At 32.6% G+C, this 20,855-nt stretch overlaps 1 protein-coding gene across 1 annotated transcript; it reads left to right on the top strand.

Annotated features, from left to right (window-relative positions):
* The first annotated feature begins 654 nt into the window (after positions 1-654).
* Positions 655-19,468, top strand: LOC148622296 (putative pre-mRNA-splicing factor ATP-dependent RNA helicase PRP1). Its single transcript, XM_088572058.1, has 13 exons — positions 655-769; positions 8,031-8,128; positions 8,488-8,636; positions 9,086-9,276; positions 9,574-9,775; positions 11,800-11,976; positions 12,796-13,050; positions 14,655-14,913; positions 15,162-15,353; positions 15,658-15,780; positions 16,126-16,316; positions 16,523-16,692; positions 17,041-19,468. Exons 1-13 carry the CDS (start codon positions 717-719, stop codon positions 17,165-17,167), a joined length of 2,187 nt encoding a protein of 728 aa, XP_088428184.1. The 5' UTR covers positions 655-716; the 3' UTR covers positions 17,168-19,468.
* Positions 19,469-20,855: the final 1,387 nt, after the last annotated feature.

Here is a 20,855-nt window from a genome sequence, read left to right as displayed (position 1 = left end):
CTCAGCTAGCTGTCTAATATTCAGATTCGAACTTATCTCCAAATTGTCTCGATAACCTTGTAAGTAAAAAAAAAACCAAACACCCCAATCATTCTTTCAGGTATAGCAATATTTTGGATATCAACGGGTAAGAATTTCTTCTTTTAGCAAAATAGCATTTCGGTATGCAGCTCCTGTGTCATGGAACAGCTTGCCCGAAAATTTCAGGACAGAAAGTCAATTTAAAAGCCTGCTTCAGTCCTGTAACGGCTAAGAATGTAGATGTAATGCCTGCAAGTAGTCATATTTTTATCTCTGCTTTTTCGTCGTTTTTATTTTGGCTTGTATTTACTTTAATCGATTGTAATTATATCGTACTGCTTATTCTTGAATGCTTTGCATGCTAAAACTGAGTGCTTTTACTTTATTTATATATGCATAAACACATAGACCTGTAATGATGAACAGTTGTTTTTATGTTATGTATCTGTTAATATATACGGTGGGGGAAGTTCACGAGAACTTATGTTTGAATGTTATAAATCATACCGAATCATAATAAAGTTTTCTATGTCTACTCTATGTTTATGTCTAAATCGATGTTCCCTTCATTAGACTGTCCCGCACATGTGCTTTCTTACCTTAAACATTTAAGTTTTCTCGGGCTTTATGCGTGAAAAATATCGTAAAGTCTAGAGGTCTGCTCAGTACGTACTGCAACGTCCAGGGTAGGCAAAATGTCGAAAAGACACAGAATTGATGTTGGCGATTCTATGCCGAAAAGATCTCGGTATGGAATGCTGTGTATAAACAATAGTTTTATCAGTTGATATATCTGCGTTAAAATAGTGTTGTAGTGTCAAGTTATCAATGTTGTACATTTTCTAAACAAAAAATACCATGTGAAAGAACACCTGCCATGCCGTCCATACTGTGTGGCATACAGAAGTCTAGTTCTATAACATAAAACCACGCATTTTATGTTTATCTTTCATGTTTTCATCGGATATTTTCATTTTTTTTACGCACCTGTGTGCGTTAAATACAGAGTACCGGGAGTGCCAACCTGTCCTCAGGCCCATTGTCATTTAATTATCAAATAACAAAAGATAAATTTAAAAGGTGAAACAATTATTACTAATCCTTTAATCCGCTTGATGAACTGTTTCCAGGTGTCAGATATCAATACACAACTTGGCAAATTAAAACATCTTTTTATAAACGGTCAGACTTGAAGCCATTGACATTGTTTTAGTGAATTACCTGATTTGTATTTGAACAGGAAATGTAAACATTTCAGCCGACTTGCATTCAATACATCACTTTTTATAAACTATTTTCATCAATAAATGGCTTGCAAATGCAGGGAAACAGAAAAAATACTTTTATTTAGAAGATTAATGATGAAAAGATACGCATTTCGGGGAATTTACCAGAATGCTTTCATCTCAATGTGGTCTTCTACTGGTGATTTTTCCTCGCTTCCCAGTGCGTGTTTTACACGGAAACTAGCTTTTTTCCCCGATCTCCTCCGCCAAGAAGGGAGTGCATGGAATACACAGATGTGTGTAATACACGGAAGAGTACAGTATATATTTTAATAAAAGCAAACCCACAGTATCTACAAGACATTCATGTAGATTTTTAACTGTACTGCATACATTTCTTTTTGTCACTAAAATGATTCTATATTTCCCCAATTACTAAACAAGGCATTTTTTTCAAAATGAAATATTAGTTTCTGTTGCTTCTGAATAAAAACTAAATATTTGTGCTTGTGCAACATAAATTTCTTACCTGACATCAAATCCCTGCCCCCTAAATCCTACAAGAATATTGTCACAGGAAGATGTAACTAAGTTTACTGCTGTATAAACATGTTTCATTTATGATGCATGCACATAGTAATAGAGACAATTGCAAACATTTGTCTAAACATGTAGGTACTCAAGTAAATTCCAAATAAACTTTTAATTAACTAATGTGAATGTTATAACTTTCGCCATAACATACATAGGTGAAGAAAACTCCTCAGCAATTAAACAAATTGAAAGAAAATGTGAAACCTACAATACAAGAATGTGTCCAACTTAAATAAAAAGCTTTGCCAAATGCAGCATGATACAACCACAGACAATTAAACTCTGCAAGTGTGGACACAATATTAGTTATTGACACACTTAACGTAGAGACTTAGAGTTCATTATGGACACAACAAATCATTTGGACACAATATTGCACATTTTGAAATTCAATATAAGTATAAAGGTCTTCTTTAAAGTGCATTCATGGTTCACTTTGTACTTCATTATCTCAAAAAAATGGGGTTAATTTGGTAGGCATACTTCTTAAAGCTCTTGTATTTAGGCTTGGATTTCAAATGGCATCCATTGGGAAAAAAGTTTCAAAATTGCACCTATTTACTTAAAAACCATATAAAATATCTGAAATCTGATTGAAACATGTAGGCATGGACTTTCATAAGGAGTGTTATTAAAAAAAACTTGAAAATGCACCAAAAATAAAAAAAAAGATGATTTGTTAGGGCGTGGCTTCCTTTATAATTTGAAAGCTATAAAAGATATTTGAAATCTAATTGAAAAATGCAGGCAAGGGTTTTGATGCGACATCTACAAATTTTTTTCAAAACCAAACCAGAAATAAACAAGTATTTTTCCCTTTATTTCTTAAATCAAGGGGAAAAATACTTGTTTAGGGCCCCTTATTCTTACTTGGCTTAAGTCACAACACAAACAATCAATCCAAGTCTGTTTATTGTGGTGTAGAATATTGTGAAACAATATCATAGGCATTGCTATACTTTTATTAGAGTTGTATTGTTAAATTCAATGAATATCTTGTTTTAGGACCCATTTATCCCCCTAATTCTAACTCCCAAAATCTATACCAACCTTCCTGTTGTAGTTTGCAACCTTGTTTTAAAATTTATGAAGATCAACCAACTAATACTCAAATTTTCAAAAAACCAAGTGTCTCCACATTACCACCACAAATCCAAACCAATATACTAGTGAACAATTTTTTGGGTCGTATAAATATTTGAGATAATTTGGACTCGGACCTGTGAATACGTGTAGATGTCTTTTATTGTGACCAAAGAGTATAATTTGGAATTTATGTCCTCATCTATGGTAACTTATTAGGACTTACATGTACATGTAGTCAACAGAACCACACTGGTATTCAGTTGTAAGAATCAACCATACATTCATATGAGGTAGTACTGAGATATGGCTGGATTTTTTCTGAAAATAATATTAATTTTTAACTTAGATCGAACTTCTGAAACTGCGACCCTCTTTTTTAGTTGGATATCACAACATATTCATAACTAATTATTCATAACTAATTAAAAAATTGGAGAGTTGCAGGATCAGAGGAAATTTGAATGGTCTTTAGCTAGTTGCAAGTACTACATTTTTGAGTAGAAAGTCAGACATGAACATAATGAAACAAAAAAGCTTAAATATGCTATATATAAATCCATGCAGAGATGTTTGGCATTTTAAAAACAAATATTTCACAAGCTTAATATAATTGGGTTCCCTAAGCCCTCTCTTCCCATAGAATCTAAACAAAAAAAACAAGAAACAGGTATACAGACATCCAGTTCATCACAAGATACACTGCCAGTTAAAATCTCACATTGAAATAATATTATGTTAAACTTCAGTATATTAAGAATCTAAGCGGTTGAAGATTAATAATAAGTGCAAAACATATTTATAAACTGCTATTTAAAAATATGAAGCCATTTAAAATCCAGCAGAAAATCTAAAAAATTCACAGTTCATCCAAAAGTATTGCAGCAGGATCACGAAGCTATTGTAAATTGGATCCAATCATAATATCTTGTTCCAGTACACACGTTTGTTTAGACACACAAAGAAGGCAGTGTTTGTTGATCTCATGTGACCATCTGTGCATGACAGAATCTCATTTGCATACAACCAAATCTCGCTTGCGTCACGCAAAGTTGGAAATTGAAAGTAAATGGCTGCTGACCCTGGGTTAAGACTTTCAAACTTTTTACCGAGACTTGATGACAAATAGCCGATAAAACTTACATCAGCATAAAGAAAAATGAATCCCGAATCGAACTAGGTATGCATCACCTACACGATTTCAACATGAAAGTCGTAAGAAGAGTGTGAAGGGCGATAATCTGCAGTACTACTGAATCTCCAACTTTTTGTATGACACATCTTTCTGACCCCAACCCAACACATCAATATCTAAATAAAAACAGAGGAGGGTTGCAGGGTCAGAGGAAATTTGGACTACTGTAAGTGAAGCATTTGGTAGATTCCCTCTGAAGGTGAGAGGTTTGAAATCAATGCTGAGAATAGGAAAATAACTTCAGTGTTTGTAGGAATTATCTCCCTTACCACAGAAGTTTTCCATAAACATTAACAATGAAAGTGAATTACTTGTATGTTGGATAATTATGTCCAATATTACACCAAATTTTTGAAGTGTCTGGTGAATTTTAATGTTCTGTTTATAATTGTCATACTAAACAAAAGTGATGGTTCATCTAAACAGAGAAATTTATGAAACTTAATGGCCAGAAGGTTAACAGATCGTAGTTGGTTCTACATTGTGTAATGCAGAAGAGCTGTTTTTTTTTAATAATTTGTTATAGCCAATATATAATAGAAAAACCAAAATTGAGTCCAAATAATGTTCTCTTATGTGCAACTCTTTCACGTCCACAACACACCTCTATACATAAAAAGGGTAAGTAGCACCTGTTCAAAACTTGATAAAAACGAACTTGTGCTGGATACTAAATTTGGAAAATGAACAGCAAAGGTATTGGACAGTTATCTTTATCAATCCGCACATTATATATGCAAATTTTAATACTTAAAGTAATAATTCCATTCTATCTTTCCATTCTATTTCTTGTCTACCAAGTGTTTTGTAAAAAATTGACTCGGACATAAAGAGCTATGCAAGACATAGTTCCAAGAATTTCATGTATCTAAGGAAAAGTGAGCACCAAATGTTACATGTATCTGAAGTGAACTAGTCATATTTTATTTCAGTGCTCGCCTTTAGCCACTAGCCCAAAACCCAGGGCTAGTAAAAATTGATTCGGGCTAGTAAAATGATGTGTACATTTCTTGTTTGGGGTTAGTGGAATCCTATACAGTCCTCCATTATTTGGGCTAGTCATTGAGAATTTTGAAGGAAAGAACTGTTATTTTGATTTATAACCCGTCGCGAAAATCTTTTATTTAGTTAGGTTCACATTTTCAAACAATCTGAATTGTTTTCACATACCAATTTGTAAATTTTGACTTGGTAACAATTCCATGGAATGATTTATATATATGTAAACTGTCAATTCTTAAGGTAACAGTCACTGACTGCACAAGTGACCAAAAAAAATATATATGTGTGTCTATGGTACCACGACAGACCCTATTTCCCGATGCCGACATTTAAACATTGTTATTTGAAAAATCTGTTGTAAATGAAATATCTGGAGATATTGTTTTGTACGCATCCGGTTTTGTCTATTACCAATTCAAACAAACATGGTTACCTCCGTGTAAGGGTTCCATGCCCGGCCAAGCGTCTTGTCTCTAACTTTCAAGGAATGCATCCATCGAAAGGAAAAAATGTGTGTAATAGCCTCATTCAGTGACAATACCAAGTTTGTGGTTATATTTCACAGACTTCATGATTTCAATTTAAAAACATTGAGTGTTCTGTCAAAGCTAAGAATGAAACCGTGATTACTCCGACAGTGATAGAAATGTCTGTTTGTCTTTATTACATGTTCCCATTGTACACCTCTTATTTAAGATTTTGTTCTTAATCAAAATGGAAGTTAAAAGGTGCATGTTACCATATAGGGAGTGGGGTTGTCAACCCCTGAGTATTGCTCTCAGTTTTCATAGTTTAAATTAATTTGGAGACCCCAAGTGATCTACGCTTTTAATTTAATAACATGGTGTTAGTAATTTCATTTTGTTGTGAATCTCCCCAAATCATGAAGGTTTGATGCCATATTATAATACAATTTTCAAAACGTCTATGTAATCATACAGTTAAATGCAGAGACTGTAATTACAAGTTGGTCTGGTCCTAGCCCGATTTATAAACCAACATATATGCACCTTTAAATTGATATGGCAATTTTGAATTAACTGTGTAAATTTTAAAATTTCAAATCACATTTACAATTTACCGACTTCTGCAGAAGAAATTGAAAGTCGATGTTGATGACATTTTTGGAATTTCCACCAAGGACATCATGTTTTGAAACATGTTTGATGACATCTATAGTTTAAAGTAATCTGGTGACCATTTGAAAATTTAACACTTACAGAAAGGACTGTTTTTATAGATTGATATATATATTTATATATTTCAGAAAAATTGTCAATGAGTTCATGACGGAAGTATGCAAATTACAGAACTCAAAATATGTTGGACATTTTAATGTTGTTTCTATATAAATTATGGAGTCGTTTCTTGAACATTCCGGTAGCCGTATCTCTGAATGTCTGAAACTAAATTGGCTTCTTGTATATATTTTTTTTTTATCTTTTTATTGCACAGTTCTATGCACATGCAAATTTTAAGAAAAATTGGTGGATTAGTTGTTTATGTACTTATTACCACATTTTTCAGACCATAAATCAATACTTTTTTTCAGCAAAGTGTCAGCCTCGACTTATCGTCCACTTATCGTCGACTTACATAAGGATTTTTCAAGAAAAAAATCTTCATCTGCAATGGGTTTCATTAGATTTGTTTATTTCATTTTTGATTGCTTTCATTCAAAATTTTGGGTAAACTGCAATCAACGAAAGCCAACACTCAAACAGTCAAACCCGCAATCGAACTCAGAAGATTATTTATCAGTGCCGCTATCCTGTATGAATGAATACGATGTTACTAATAAAAACTTGAAAACCGTTAAAATATATGAACAAACTCTAGAAGATACGTTAATGAAACTCTTTTTTACTGGTAAATCATAAACAAGTGTTTTGAAGTTATTGGTCCGTTAATTTGAAAAGTTACACCCATTTATGTTATGTCATAACACAGTTGCATGTAGCCCAAATTATCATCAGTTAAAGTGCTATCTGAATGGCAGATTGCCACCAAATTTAAAGGTAACAGTTTTCTTTATTGTATTTCAAAATATCAGGTAATATTGTTTATCCATTACCACTTGTAATTATGACCTATTCATCATTTCACACCTGTGTGCCCATGCTTGACATGTTTACAATTTCATACATCTGATGATCTAAGGCTTCAGAGCAATTGAGACACAATTCAATGAAACTAATTGAACTCGCAGACAAAGTACATTTGAACAAAAATACAAATATTAATTTAATTAGGAAATACTAAAGCAAGTGACTTTGCTGGAATAACATGCTGTGAAAAACCTAAACGCTCAACTCGAATCTCCGCTGACACCTAAGATATAAATGTACACATCTTACCCTCGACTTAATTGGCAAATTCATCTATGTTCTTTTTTTGTTGATTTTGGTAAGAATTAGGCAATTCAACTTACACACCACATATATTATAGTCCAAAAAATATGGTACCTTTGGCACATTAATATGGCGCTAAAGATATTTCAGTCAAGTTTCTCATTTCATGGTGATCTTCCATGTCATTTTGTTGTTCATTGTTTTAGAACGCACGTTATTTGGAACGTTTGGATATTACCCATGAAAAAAATCAATAATCAGCTGTGTGTTAATTGCAGATTAAGACGAAATTATGAAACAGTTTGAACACTTTGTACAATTTAGTGGTAATTTCACTAGAAAGTCCAATTTTATTCAATTTTCAAGCAACTTAAATTCTCTGTTTTGACTTGACTTGACTTGCTAAATCAAATCTATCACTGAGAAAACCATTCTCCCCTTTCTGTCGTCGCATTTTTTTTTTTTTAATTCACAACCTTTCTGATGAAATACATTGATTCCTAATGAGTTATCTAATATTGGACATTTGACCTAATATGTGTACTGATTTTTTACAGAGATGATTCAGAAAAAAGCAAGGATGATAAGTCATCAAAAAGTATTTTTGAGGAATTCAACATTCCAAAACCGACCATTAAGATGAATCCATTTACAGGTAATTATGGAAATTAATTTGGTATGAATATAAAGTGCCAGTAGACTTGACTTACCTCATTAATGATGTGATTTCTACTTTAAAAAATGAACTTGATTATAATTCATTTTTGGAGATAAAATCAGATGGACTCCTCAAGATTTAAACATGAAGTTTTCTGATAACTGAAGATGTAGCTAATAGCCTGGCAATTAACCCATTAATTAAGATTGAAGGGTTTAATTTTACCAATGTACATGCACATGTGCTTGCATAGAAAAATTTTGTTATTTATATCAGCTATGTAGTTAATTAGTAAGAAATAAGGACTGTTACGTTAAGTTGATGCTGGTAAAGATGTGTGACCATTTTTATTTTAGGTATGCCATATACCCCAAGATACTTTGAATTATTTAACAAACGATGTCACCTACCTGTTTGGGAGTACAAAGATAAATTCCATGATGTTTTGGAGAAACACCAAACTCTAGTACTTGTAGGAGAAACTGGTTCTGGAAAAACTACTCAGGTTCTCTTTTACTGAAATCATTATAGATCTTTGTTCAAAGAGAATATGATACAAACTTTTTATATTTATAATATTTATAATTATGATGTAACAAACTTAGCTTGGAAACCTTAAGATTTTGATTGAATACAAATTTTATAAATTCAACATAACCTTTATTGATAAACCTATGTTTTAAGCTTTACTTAGCTGTCATGATTTTTTGAAGACAAAAGGAGTAATTATCAGTTAGGGATTTTACCTGTGTCACCAGTGGTAAAAGCAGGTTGACTAGCCTTTACACTCGGTCCATCTTTAGTTCATGCTTAGGGATACATACCTTGCATTATCTCTCAGTAAGCTTTTAACCATTATTATTCAAACTTTGAAAAATATAAATCAAGAACTATAAAGATATCACTTTCATTCTGTGTGCAAACTACTTTCAATATGCATTTTTATATTTATAGATTCCACAGTGGTGTTTAGAATGGGTAAGAGCAAGGTACAACAAAAAAGGTGTGGCTTGTACACAGCCTAGGAGAGTAGCTGCTATGTCAGTTGCTCAGCGTGTCTCAGAGGAAATGGATGTTTGCCTGGGTTCAGAAGTTGGATACAGTATACGATTTGAAGATTGTACTTCATCAAGAACATTACTTAAGTGAGTCTGTCTTCTTATATTTCAAGCTGTGAGAAGTGAATATTTAAAATGGTTAAGTTCATTTTTAATAATTGAAAAAAAAATCATTGCTGGATTATTTAAATATTAGTGTTAAATATCAGCCTTCACAGTATATTATTTAAACCTTCATTAAAGCAGGGAAAGGAATGTGATCAATAAAACAACCGATTTTTTTTCCTCATGCTACTTGATAAAATAATTTTAGAATATTGACTTACAAATGTTACATCCTACTGCAATCATTTTGACTGAATAATCATGTTTATATATTTATAGGTACATGACAGATGGTATGTTGCTGAGGGAAGCTATGTCTGATCCACTGCTGGAGAACTATGGAATTGTCATGCTTGATGAAGCTCATGAGCGTACCCTTGCTACAGACATTTTGATGGGTCTGTTAAAAGAAGTTAGCAAACAAAGAGCTGACCTGAAGATCATTATCATGAGTGCTACTTTAGATGCTGGTAAATTTCAGGTAATGATATGAAAATAACTTTCTTTAAACCCAATATGCAGGCTATCAGTCTCCCTGACATGCCTTGAAATCTCTCTAATTAATTTATTTAGCAACAGATTTTGTTGAAGCTTTAAAGATTACTGCTATGAATTTTTTAAACTAGATGACCTGTTAATATGGTGAGACTTATCTTCTTTGAAATTGAAATTTCTTCAAAATATTTTTGTAAGTGCTCTCTTGCCCATATTTTCAAACAGATGTAGATCACTGTCTCAAACAAGATTTGTAAATCAATGATGACCTGCTGATATAAGTAACTTATCTTCCTTGGAAATATGAATTTAAATAAAAAATATTATGAGAGTGCTTTCACATCTACATTTACCAAAAGTTTTAGATAAAATTTAGACCTAATATTATTGCCATTAGTAAGTTAATATTGTAGAAGTTATCTCCCATGAAAATTGACATTTCTTTGAAGCCTCTTACTCCTATAGTACTTCTATGGTTTATGGAGGGTGGGATATTGGTTTAAAAGCACTTATTCATTTAAAAATATATGTAATATTAGCTCTTACCACACTGATTGGTTTGAAAAAAAATGTCTAGATTTCAATATTTTAAACTTATGCAAACTATAAGCATATTCGTGAAAAATTTTTCTTGAAAGGTGTTATCTTCCCATTTACACCGTATATATTCAGAGGCTGGGTGGGCATGTGCAGGAAAATTGGTCTGTTAGTCATTTTTGGTGATTTTTTTTTGTCATTTTTCGCTGGATGTTGGGTTAACCAGGGATAAGACAGTGTCCAGAGTGCAATTTTTCCAAAGCTTGTTCCTTCTGATGGTCAATTAAGTCAAAGTGGGTTCATTACAGTCCTAAGTGGAAGGTTAGGGGTCCCCAGAAGGGCGCTCATGAGAATAAATGAGGATTTTTTTGTAATTTTTGGCCTCAGATTGGCCTTAAATAGTATAAGGGGTTGACATAGTGAGAGTGGTGAGAGACATCATTATTCTATAGAAATAAGGTGTAATGAAGCACTATGGGTCAATCTGCTGTTGTTAGAGGCCAAGATGTGAGCCCTACCCCTAAAAAATCACAACTTTCTGTGGCCACCATTACTCATGACCTCTTAATTAGCTCTCAAGTCCCTATTTTTGATAAAGCTGTATATAAGATTTCTCATTTCAAAGCACATTCACTCTGCTTGCAAATGAAATCAAATTGTAGTTTCCTACACTAAAAATAATGTTGCCAGTACCTAAAAATCAGAAAACTATCCGTATACAAGAACAATACTTACATGTAATGTAATATTTTGATAAAGGAAAGTACAAAGGGTGATTTTATGGAGAATAGGGGGATGGTTTATGGTGTGAAGTACAAAGGTCAATTCTATGGAGAATAGGGGGATGGTATATGGTGTAAAGTACAAAGTTCAATTCTTTGGAGAATCGGGGGATGATATATGCAGTGTTCTAGGATTCCTATTTCCCATTACCGGGGAAAGTGAAATTTGGGTTAGGGAAAGTTAGGTACTTAGTTACACTTTCCCGTGGCAAGTTGAAAACTTCATATGCTGTAAGGATTTGTTTTGTTAGGAAAGCAGTCATTGGTTGTGGGAAAGTTGATTTTTTATGGATTTTTTCTGAGGAGACCTCAATTTCTAAAAAAAATCCCTAGATCACTGATATGGTGTAAAGTACAAAGGTAATTTCTATGGAGAATAGGGGAACGTATATGGTGTAAAGCACAAAGGGAGATTCTATTGAGAAGAGGGGAATGTTATTTGGTGTAAATGTTCAACAAATTTACAATTCCCAATATATTTGGTACAGTTTTTAACAAATGTTACATTAATGAACCCATCTAACAAGTGAGAGGGGGCATGCAACTCTATTATTTTAATTTTCCGGTGAAATGATAATTTTCACGTATTGTATTTTCTTTTCTCTCTATTTTTCATCTTATTGATGATGTAATCATACTCAAGTACATAAAAAATCAACTGATTTTCTATTTTTGTATTTTCTTTTGTTAGCATTACTTTGACAATGCCCCATTGATGACAGTACCTGGTAGAACCCATCCTGTAGAGATATTCTACACACCTGAGCCAGAGAGAGATTACCTAGAGGCTGCTATCAGAACTGTTATACAAATACACATGTGTGAAGAGATAGAGGGTGATATACTTCTCTTTCTTACAGGTCAAGAGGTATATTAACTTATTTCTCCCATTCTAAGCTGGTGATTAAAAATGCACATAACTCTTTAACCACTGGGCAGTGAGTTCTCCCACCATTTTACATTTCTGAGTTTTCAACAGATTTAATGGGAGAAACAGATTCTCCAGTGCTCTCAGGGATTAGAAGATTTCTCCACTCTCAGTAGTTAAATTTCAGAAGTTTTGTAATCCCTTGAGACTGAAGGATAATCTATATTTTATTTCCCTAGAATTGTTCTAGTAGAGTAAATTTAGTTTAGCATAATCTCTGCATGCACTATAAATATGAATCTCACTTTCACTACAACTAATTTTACATTAAGAGTTTGAGGATCTTTATATTTTTAGCCTTGTAAGATTTCCTTATCTAACTTATAGGTGAAAAACCATGTGAAGTTTGTAACACCACTTAAAATGATATATGGGGTCTTGTAAATACAGAAGAATTTCAGCAAGGAGGGTGTTCCAAATTGGCAGAATTATTACTAAATTAATGTTAAAAGTGAGAAAACACATCGAAATACTGCTAGAAAATGCAAGACTACAATAAGAAATCTTCGGCACCATTTTGTAAGTTTTAATGTTCTCTTACTGGGCAGAGGCTTGTTAGATAACTTGAAATTTCACCCTTGGGTGTCAGTGATTTCTCTAACATTTTAAGCGGTGTTATATTCTTAATGTCTTTTTATTCAAGCTTCCTTACAATATTGTATTTTACTTGTGTATACAAAGATGATTTCAAAAACAAACATACAAAAACTATTTTAACATTAAGGGTTTTTCCTAATCTATTGTATCCATCAATTTCAGGAAATTGATGAAGCTTGTAAGAGAATCCAAAGAGAAATTGATAATCTTGGACCTGAAGTAGGAGACATGAAATGTATACCATTATATTCTACACTCCCCCCAAATTTACAACAAAGAATCTTTGAACCTGCACCACCAAACAAACCCAATGGAGCTATAGGACGAAAAGTTGTGGTATCTACTAATATTGCTGAGACTTCTCTTACTATAGATGGTGTAGTGTTTGTCATTGATCCTGGATTTGCAAAACAGAAGGTAATTTAAGTACAGTCAAACCTCGATGTGTCAAACTCAGATTAGTCAAAATCTCGGATAACTCGAACTAATTACAAAGTCCCAGCAAAACTCCCCTTACTTCAATACAATTTTACCTCAGATGAACCGAAACCTCCAATAACTTGAGGTAATCAATCAGTCCCCTCGATAGGACTTCAAGGTTAATTAACCCTGATATCTCGAAGTCAACCAATTAGTCAGAAAACTGATTGCTTTATTAAAAACCATGATCCAAGTGTGTTTTAACGATTAGCATGGCTTTTAAAATTAGTTTGTTGACACTCTTTATAGTTTGATTTGTGTATTTAATTAATTAAAAATTGCACATGTAGTGAAAAGAAACGAATTTTATTTATTACACGTCAGAATTCACATTAACAGTGATATTGGATATTTTGATATTTTTCGAATACGGATGAATTGTAATGGTATCTGACTATTTAATGATATATCAAACAGACGATAGTATGCGTATTTCAACAACTACGTTCGTTTCCCTAGTAAATTTGAAATATTATCGTAATAATGTAGAGCACATGGTTTGATGGTACTCCTAATTGTGAGTCAAACAAAGCAGTATGTAGCAATGGTTTGATGATACTCCTGATTGTGAGTCAAACAAAGCAGTATGTTATGAACTATGACGTTTTCAATGCAGAAAAAAATAAAAAAGAAATCTCAATAAAGCACTCAGGGCCGTTCAGTATTTCAAACATGATATACAACATACAAAAAATCTTCCGATATGAAATGCAAGGCATTACGAAGTACCATGTAAAGTAAAGTACATGTACAGGTAAAAGCACAACTAATGATGTAAATCATTGACCAAACTACTAATATTTCCGGTTTATCCTCAATTTCGGATTACTCAAACCTCGGATAACTCGAACATTTCTGCATGACCCCTTCGACCTCGACTTAACAAGGTTTGACTATATACTTTTAGTGCACACAATTGAATTTATGTGTGATTTACACTCATTCATCTGTTAGTTACAATTTGTTAGTAAATGACCTGATTTACAGCGATCTGAAAGCCAGTAAGGTTTAAAAATCTTTCTGGTCATTGACTAATTGAATATATTTTCAGTGTTCAATGATTTTTCAGAAATTGAGGTTTCCTTGGGAAAAATTCATATAAAATCAACTTTCCCACAGTCATTGACTGCTTTCCTAGCAAAACAAATCCTTACAGCATATGAAGTTTTCAACTTGCCACAGGAAAGTGTAACTAAGTACCTAACTTTCCCTGACCCAAATTTCACTTTCCCCGGGTAACAGGAAATAGGAATCCTAGAATACTGATTTTTAGATAAGGTACCTCTTGTTACAATATTAAAGGCTACAGATATGTTGTAATGGGGCAATGCCTTAGGATACCTTGGAACTCTTACAAAACTGTCTCAGTCCTAAAATTTATTGAAATTACAATTTATTTGACACATTTTTGTGGTTTGAAGTTACTAAAATCAGCAGATACTTCTACTTCTTATTCATATATTAATGTTAGAAGAGTTTATAACTTAGGAACAGAATTTCAGATTTTAGTTACTCTTGTAATACACTTGTTTATTTAATAGGTGTACAACCCTAGAATCCGAGTAGAATCTCTGTTGGTAACAGCCATCAGTAAAGCTAGTGCCCAGCAAAGAGCAGGTAGAGCTGGTCGTACTAAGCCAGGAAAATGTTTCCGTCTGTACACTGAAAAGGCATACAAGCAGGAAATGCAGGACAATACATACCCAGAAATCCTTCGATCAAACTTAGGGTCTGTTGTGTTACAACTGAAGAAACTTGGTATTGATGATTTGGTCCACTTTGATTTCATGGATCCCCCAGGTTTGTATGATGTAAAGTCATTCATAAAGTTAATCTTACTTCAAGATATTTGATACAGTCAAATGGCTATATATTTATTTCGAGAACAGAAAGATAGTTAAGCAGCTTTTACTTGAAACAAATACAAGACAGACACATGAACAAGTTTTTGTTCGTTGATAATAGATATGCTAACTGGATGTACGGTAGTTTTATTCACTAATTCATTGTTTTCTTATTCACTAACTCATTATCTTGCTTTTTGACAGCTCCTGAAACCCTGATGAGAGCTTTAGAATTGTTAAATTACTTAGCAGCATTAGATGATGATGGAGAATTAACGGAACTGGGATCTATGATGGCTGAGTTTCCTCTGGATCCACAATTAGCAAAAATGGTCATTGCCAGTTGTGACTTTGGGTGTTCAAATGAAATCCTGTCTATAACAGCCATGTTGTCAGGTAGTATATGTTTTTTTGCATACACTGTCTAAAGATGTCTTTCTTTATCAATTACCAATAATGTTACTTGCAGTTGATTTTGAAGATATTATTTTTATTAAAAGAAAATAGTAATGAAAGCATTCTATCAACTTCAAGTAAATTTCCCTCCAGGGCACCAGTTAATTAATGATTAATTAAAGTGAAAAAAAAACTTAGCTACCAGGTGCCCTGGATAACATTCTGGCTTGCTTTTAGTTTTGAGTATGATGATTAATGGCGATGGGGATGGGCCATCTGGTCCCTACCGCATCCTCCTGTTTAGTCCCACAGTGCTTTGTGAGACCTACTGAAGCCAAGAAAGCTGCTGATGAGGCCAAGATGAGATTCGCCCATATTGATGGAGACCATCTAACACTACTGAATGTCTACCATGCCTTCAAACAGAGTAAGTAACAAAAATTTGTAACCTCCCTCAAGCAAAATATTTTGGGCATTATAGGACTGGGACCATTTAGGAAGAAGGGGTCAAGAAGTTACCTCTTCGATTCTGATCAAATTCCTATTCTGTTTCAAATATCTTATCCTAATCTAAAAAGTTTGATACCCTAGCTGTTGAGGGTTCAACCAGGGCTGTCATATCAAGCTGTGCCTTGGGAAGCATTTTATTCCTTATTTTCATGGACTGTAACTACAAGTTAAATTTATGGAAAAAAAATGTTACAAGTATTCTATTTATTGCACTTAACCTTAAGTTGAATACTTTTTAGTATGATGATCATCTCTATTTTAGGTCAGGAAGATCCTCAGTGGTGTTATGATAACTTTGTAAACTACAGGTCACTGAAAAGCGCTGATAATGTACGACAACAGCTTGCCAGGATTATGGACAGATTTAATTTACGACGGACCAGTACAGATTTCTCTAGTAGAGATTACTATCTCAACATCAGAATGGCCTTGGTATCTGGATTTTTCATGCAGGTATGGGAAATGCTTGACAAATTTTAATTTTAATGTCAGCTAATGATTTAAGTTTCAAAGTGTAAAATATCAAACAATCATATCCAATATTTGTTCCATTTATGTAAAATGTAAAATAAATTACCTGTACTGAGGTTTTTGGTTTGGGTTAAATAGATATAAGTGCAATGTTATTTTTTAATTAATTATTTGAATGTATATTATAGGTTGCCCATCTAGAGAGAACAGGTCATTATTTGACAGCAAAGGATAACCAGGTGGTACAGTTACATCCTTCAACATGTCTTGACCATAAGCCAGAATGGGTCCTATACAATGAGTTTGTACTGACAACAAAGAACTATATTAGAACTGTTACTGATGTGAAACCAGAATGGTAGGTTTATATAAAATAGGTTGTTCTATGGCAATTTAAATTGCACTGAGATACCAATTCTAATTCTAATTTAGGTAAGCTTATGGATGATATAAATAGGTAGAATTCTGTCCTACTTTGTTACCACAGTCCAATTAGGTAAAAACTAGTTCAAAGCGAGACAAAATTAAATTGCTTTCTTCACAGTGCTATCTCACCACTTTTATTTGTCTCATTAGTATTTTCTATGAATGATAAAAGTATTTCAGCAATAAAAATTCCTCAAAAACGTTCTTTAACATAAGCTGTTTGATTCTCTCCATCTGCTGTTATAATAAATGTTATCTAGTATAGTTTCTTTGCTTTTAGGTTGATAAAGATTGCACCACAATATTATGACATGGACAATTTCCCACAGTGTGAAGCTAAGAGACAACTTGAAAGGATTATAGCTAAAGTAGAGTCCAAAAAACATCAAGATGGAGCTCCCTATTGATGTTGTTCTAAATTTTATTATTAGTGATCAAAATGACCCTTTTCTGGAATGGAGCTCCAATATGTGCATTTATGTACATATTTCAAATGCAAGTTAATGCCAAGTTGCATACAGTTATTGGTATTTTTAAGTTCAACCTTTCTACCATTCTGATTGACATGAGAAGGCTATGCCAAGGTGTTGAATATGTGAAGCTTCTGTTATGTCATTTTATTGTTTTATTTTCTTTCATCTATAATTATGAAACTTAACAGGTATTTTATCAGGGTTAAAAATAGGTTGAACATGTTAGCTTTTCCTATTTCAAATATTCTATAATTTATTTTTCTTATGATTTAATTTAAATAACTTCTGACTCCCGTTTTAGTAACAATTGCAACAGCTTTTATACATGTTTGCCCTCTCATTCATTCACGATATAGGTAAGTATTACCATACATACTCCACGGTGGATTTAACTGATGCAACTTGGTTTTCAACATGCAAGACAATTAGTATGTGTCTCTACATCATATCCATCAACATGCAAGACAACTAGTATGTGTCTCTACATCATATCCATCAACATGCAAGACAACTAGTATGTGTCTCTACATCATATCCATCAACATGCAAGACATGTGTCTCTACATCATATCCATTATCTACTGTTACTATGAGTAGTTCATTGACTGTTCAAGAACTTGAAAATAGTACCCAAAAATCATGAACTTAGCCCTATCAGAAAAGAGTAGAACTGTCAAGCAAGTAGTTTGAGGTTTTAATTTGTTATTCAAATTAAATGAGAAAAGATCTACTTCAAACAGGAAGTTCCTTAACTTTATCTTAACAAGTTTTCTAACAAATATTAATACAATGTGCAATATTCTCAAGGTAACAGTTATATATCATTTTCATATTCTTCAACATTCACTCATTTTTTTTATCAGTGTGATTTCTATTCACATTTGTATTGTTACATTATAGTGCTGCATGAATTCTTGTTGTCATTTGATTAAAATTGATGATCATCATAAAAAAAAAATAAGTAACAAATACAAAAGAGAAGTAAGCTACAATATGACAGAGTATACTTAAGATTACAATACTGTCACCCCGAAGTTTTTCAAGTGTTTTCCCCCCGATTTATATATTATTATATGAAAGTGAGGCCCCAAAATTCAATTGTGCTGCACTGGGATTTCTTTAAATTTCTGTGCAGGGCACAATGTTGTAGCATTTTCTGTAAATTATTGTGTATTTTCATTTGATTTGTATTTACATGTATGATCAAAAGAATTGAAAACAAATTAAGATATGTTTTGTATTATTTTTAGAATTAAGATTTTATAAACAGATCTGCTAATGAAGTCTATTTTGAGCTACATAATACCATACATGTGATTGTTCATTAGCTGTATTTGATAGACATTGATGCCATGTATAAGGAGGTGTTTGGAAGGTTATGGAAACAACAGTGTATTGCACAAAAGTATCATTATTTGATCATGAATGAAACTTTCTTCACTTTTGGAGATTTAAGTGTGAAATATAAACGCTTTGAACAGGCCCATATGACTGAACAATATTAATAATACCAAATTACTATAGTATACTGTTGTAAAATACAGTCTATTTTGGTATGAGGAAATAAAAATATATTTGTCTATTTTCACAGGATATAGCCTCACAAAAATATATTAATATACACATAGTATTTACAAGTACCAAGTTATAATGGATCTTAAGGTTCAGTATTATCTTTGACAAAATTTGGCTTACCTTAGTAGTTGTAGTAGGAGAGACTGTGGTTATATAAAGCTTGTATTTGTCTAAATGTTTTTGGGAACCTTACTAAAGATTTAACAGCTGTATTGGACACCTTGTATTTGTATAAGTTATCAATGATAAATAATATGTTTATGCAGTACAAGTAACTGTGAGATGATGATCATAGATGGCTACACAATATATTACACAGTTATCATTTTGTGCTGGTTTAGCCAGAATATAAAAGCAACATTCATTGTAACATGTAGTTTCATTGGATAGTATCATAAATTTCAGAATTCAATTCCAGTTGACTGTCTGGTTTCTTTTAAGGCATTACAGTCTTATTTTTTGAAGATTTTCGTAAAATTGTTATTTCACATGTATATTTGGCACTTGCATTTGAATGGAGATAACTGTATTATATTTGAAAATTTGTCGTCAATCTATATTTTACAGTGGCAAATAAGTATTGGCTGTACTTGGGTCAAATAAAACTGTTTTCTGTAAATTTAGGTAAAAATAAGTTAACAAAATAAAATTCTAACCTACTGACCCATTTTTTTTTCTGACATTTAAGTGGAAATAGAGGTATAATTTTATTTGGCCTTATGCGTCGTCAGAAAACTCCATTGGCTACCTTCTTATTCATGACTGACCCCTCCTTAACTTCAAATACAAATACATTTATCTCCTAGATATACTGACAATGTAGTAAGAAAAGACAACTTTTGTTTTAGAAGGAATAATATTAGTTGTTAAAATACTTAATTTATCACTTTTTGCTCCTCTCTATTGGTGTAGAGAAAAAAAATATTTTGGGCTATATGTTTTACACAAATACCTTACAACCACAGTTAGATCAGTTACAAAATGTGTTGGACTGAAATAGGTTCAAATCTTATTTAATCAGATAATTATATTGTTCCTGATAATATAAAGTAGCATTTTACAGTTCTATCCTGTTACTGTGTATTTTGGATGATTATGGAATCCTGGTCTCCTTACCTGCATCATGTATAGTGTTAAATTGCAAAAGCCATCTCAGATCTGTTGTCATTTGATTTGAACAAGTCATTCACCATATTTTGTGCGATATTTGTAGATTAAACGTGAACACAGAATTAGTTTTAGTCATAAGAATGCATGTATGAATTTTACGTCCCGCGATAAACCCAGGTTATCGAATTTTTGTTACTGTCGCTTGCGATAGATTTTTTTTCTTTCCAGTTTAGCTATCAATGAATTATAACACAGAGGCACGATTTTGATCCATAAAATTGTAAATATTTTTACTAAAATGTCATTTTAACAATTTTTAAAATTTTGCTGTATGGTAATGGATAGTAAAATTTAAAAAAATCGTTGATTTGACATTTAAGTAAAATTATTGACAATTTTATGAATCAAGCTACGTGTATGGTCATGGATAGTAAAATTCAAGAATTCTTTTTAATGACATTTTAGTACAATTATTGACGGTTTTATGTATCAAATTCGTGAACTCAAACCCTTTTTATTTAAAAGGGTATATATGAATTAAAATCATTTGTGATCCTGCTCACAATATTTGCACTATGTCCACCCATCACGCCCTAAGTTTTACACAGAACTTCAGGGGCTGTTAATGGCATGTTTCCAATCCATGTAAATGTTATTATTTGGGGTAACTGACTTTTGAACTGAAGACGCATAAATCTATATATATTTGAAAAAAAATTTAAGTGCACCCCACCTCCAATACCAATAACTGTTGTCGCCTGACTATAGCTGAAATATTGTTGCTCGGGCGTTAAACCCCAACAATCAATCAATCAACCAATAACTGTTGAGCAGGACATTTTTGCGATGTTTTGGGAATCAAATTTAAGTCCAGGTATTTTACTTACAATATCCATTCCAACAAATCTGAGGTCGTTAAAATGAATACCGCTATTTA

The sequence above is a fragment of the Perna viridis genome, chromosome 3 (assembly GCF_037379345.1).
Source record: "Perna viridis isolate PV_CMFRI_1.1 ecotype Kerala chromosome 3, ASM3737934v1, whole genome shotgun sequence".
Classification (NCBI taxonomy): Eukaryota; Metazoa; Mollusca; class Bivalvia; order Mytilida; family Mytilidae; genus Perna; species Perna viridis.
The sequence above is the reverse complement of the archived record's forward strand: the minus strand, read 5'-3'. Positions and strand labels throughout refer to the sequence as shown.

Coding starts and splice junctions, on each gene's coding strand:
- LOC148622296 (XM_088572058.1), top strand. CDS start 717: ATGTCGAAAAGACACAGAATTGATGTTGGCGATTCTATGCCGAAAAGA. Junction 9,776..11,799: donor TAGATGCTGGTAAATTTCAG/GTAATGATATGA, acceptor TTCTTTTGTTAG/CATTACTTTGACAATGCCCC. Junction 11,977..12,795: donor TCTTTCTTACAGGTCAAGAG/GTATATTAACTT, acceptor CATCAATTTCAG/GAAATTGATGAAGCTTGTAA.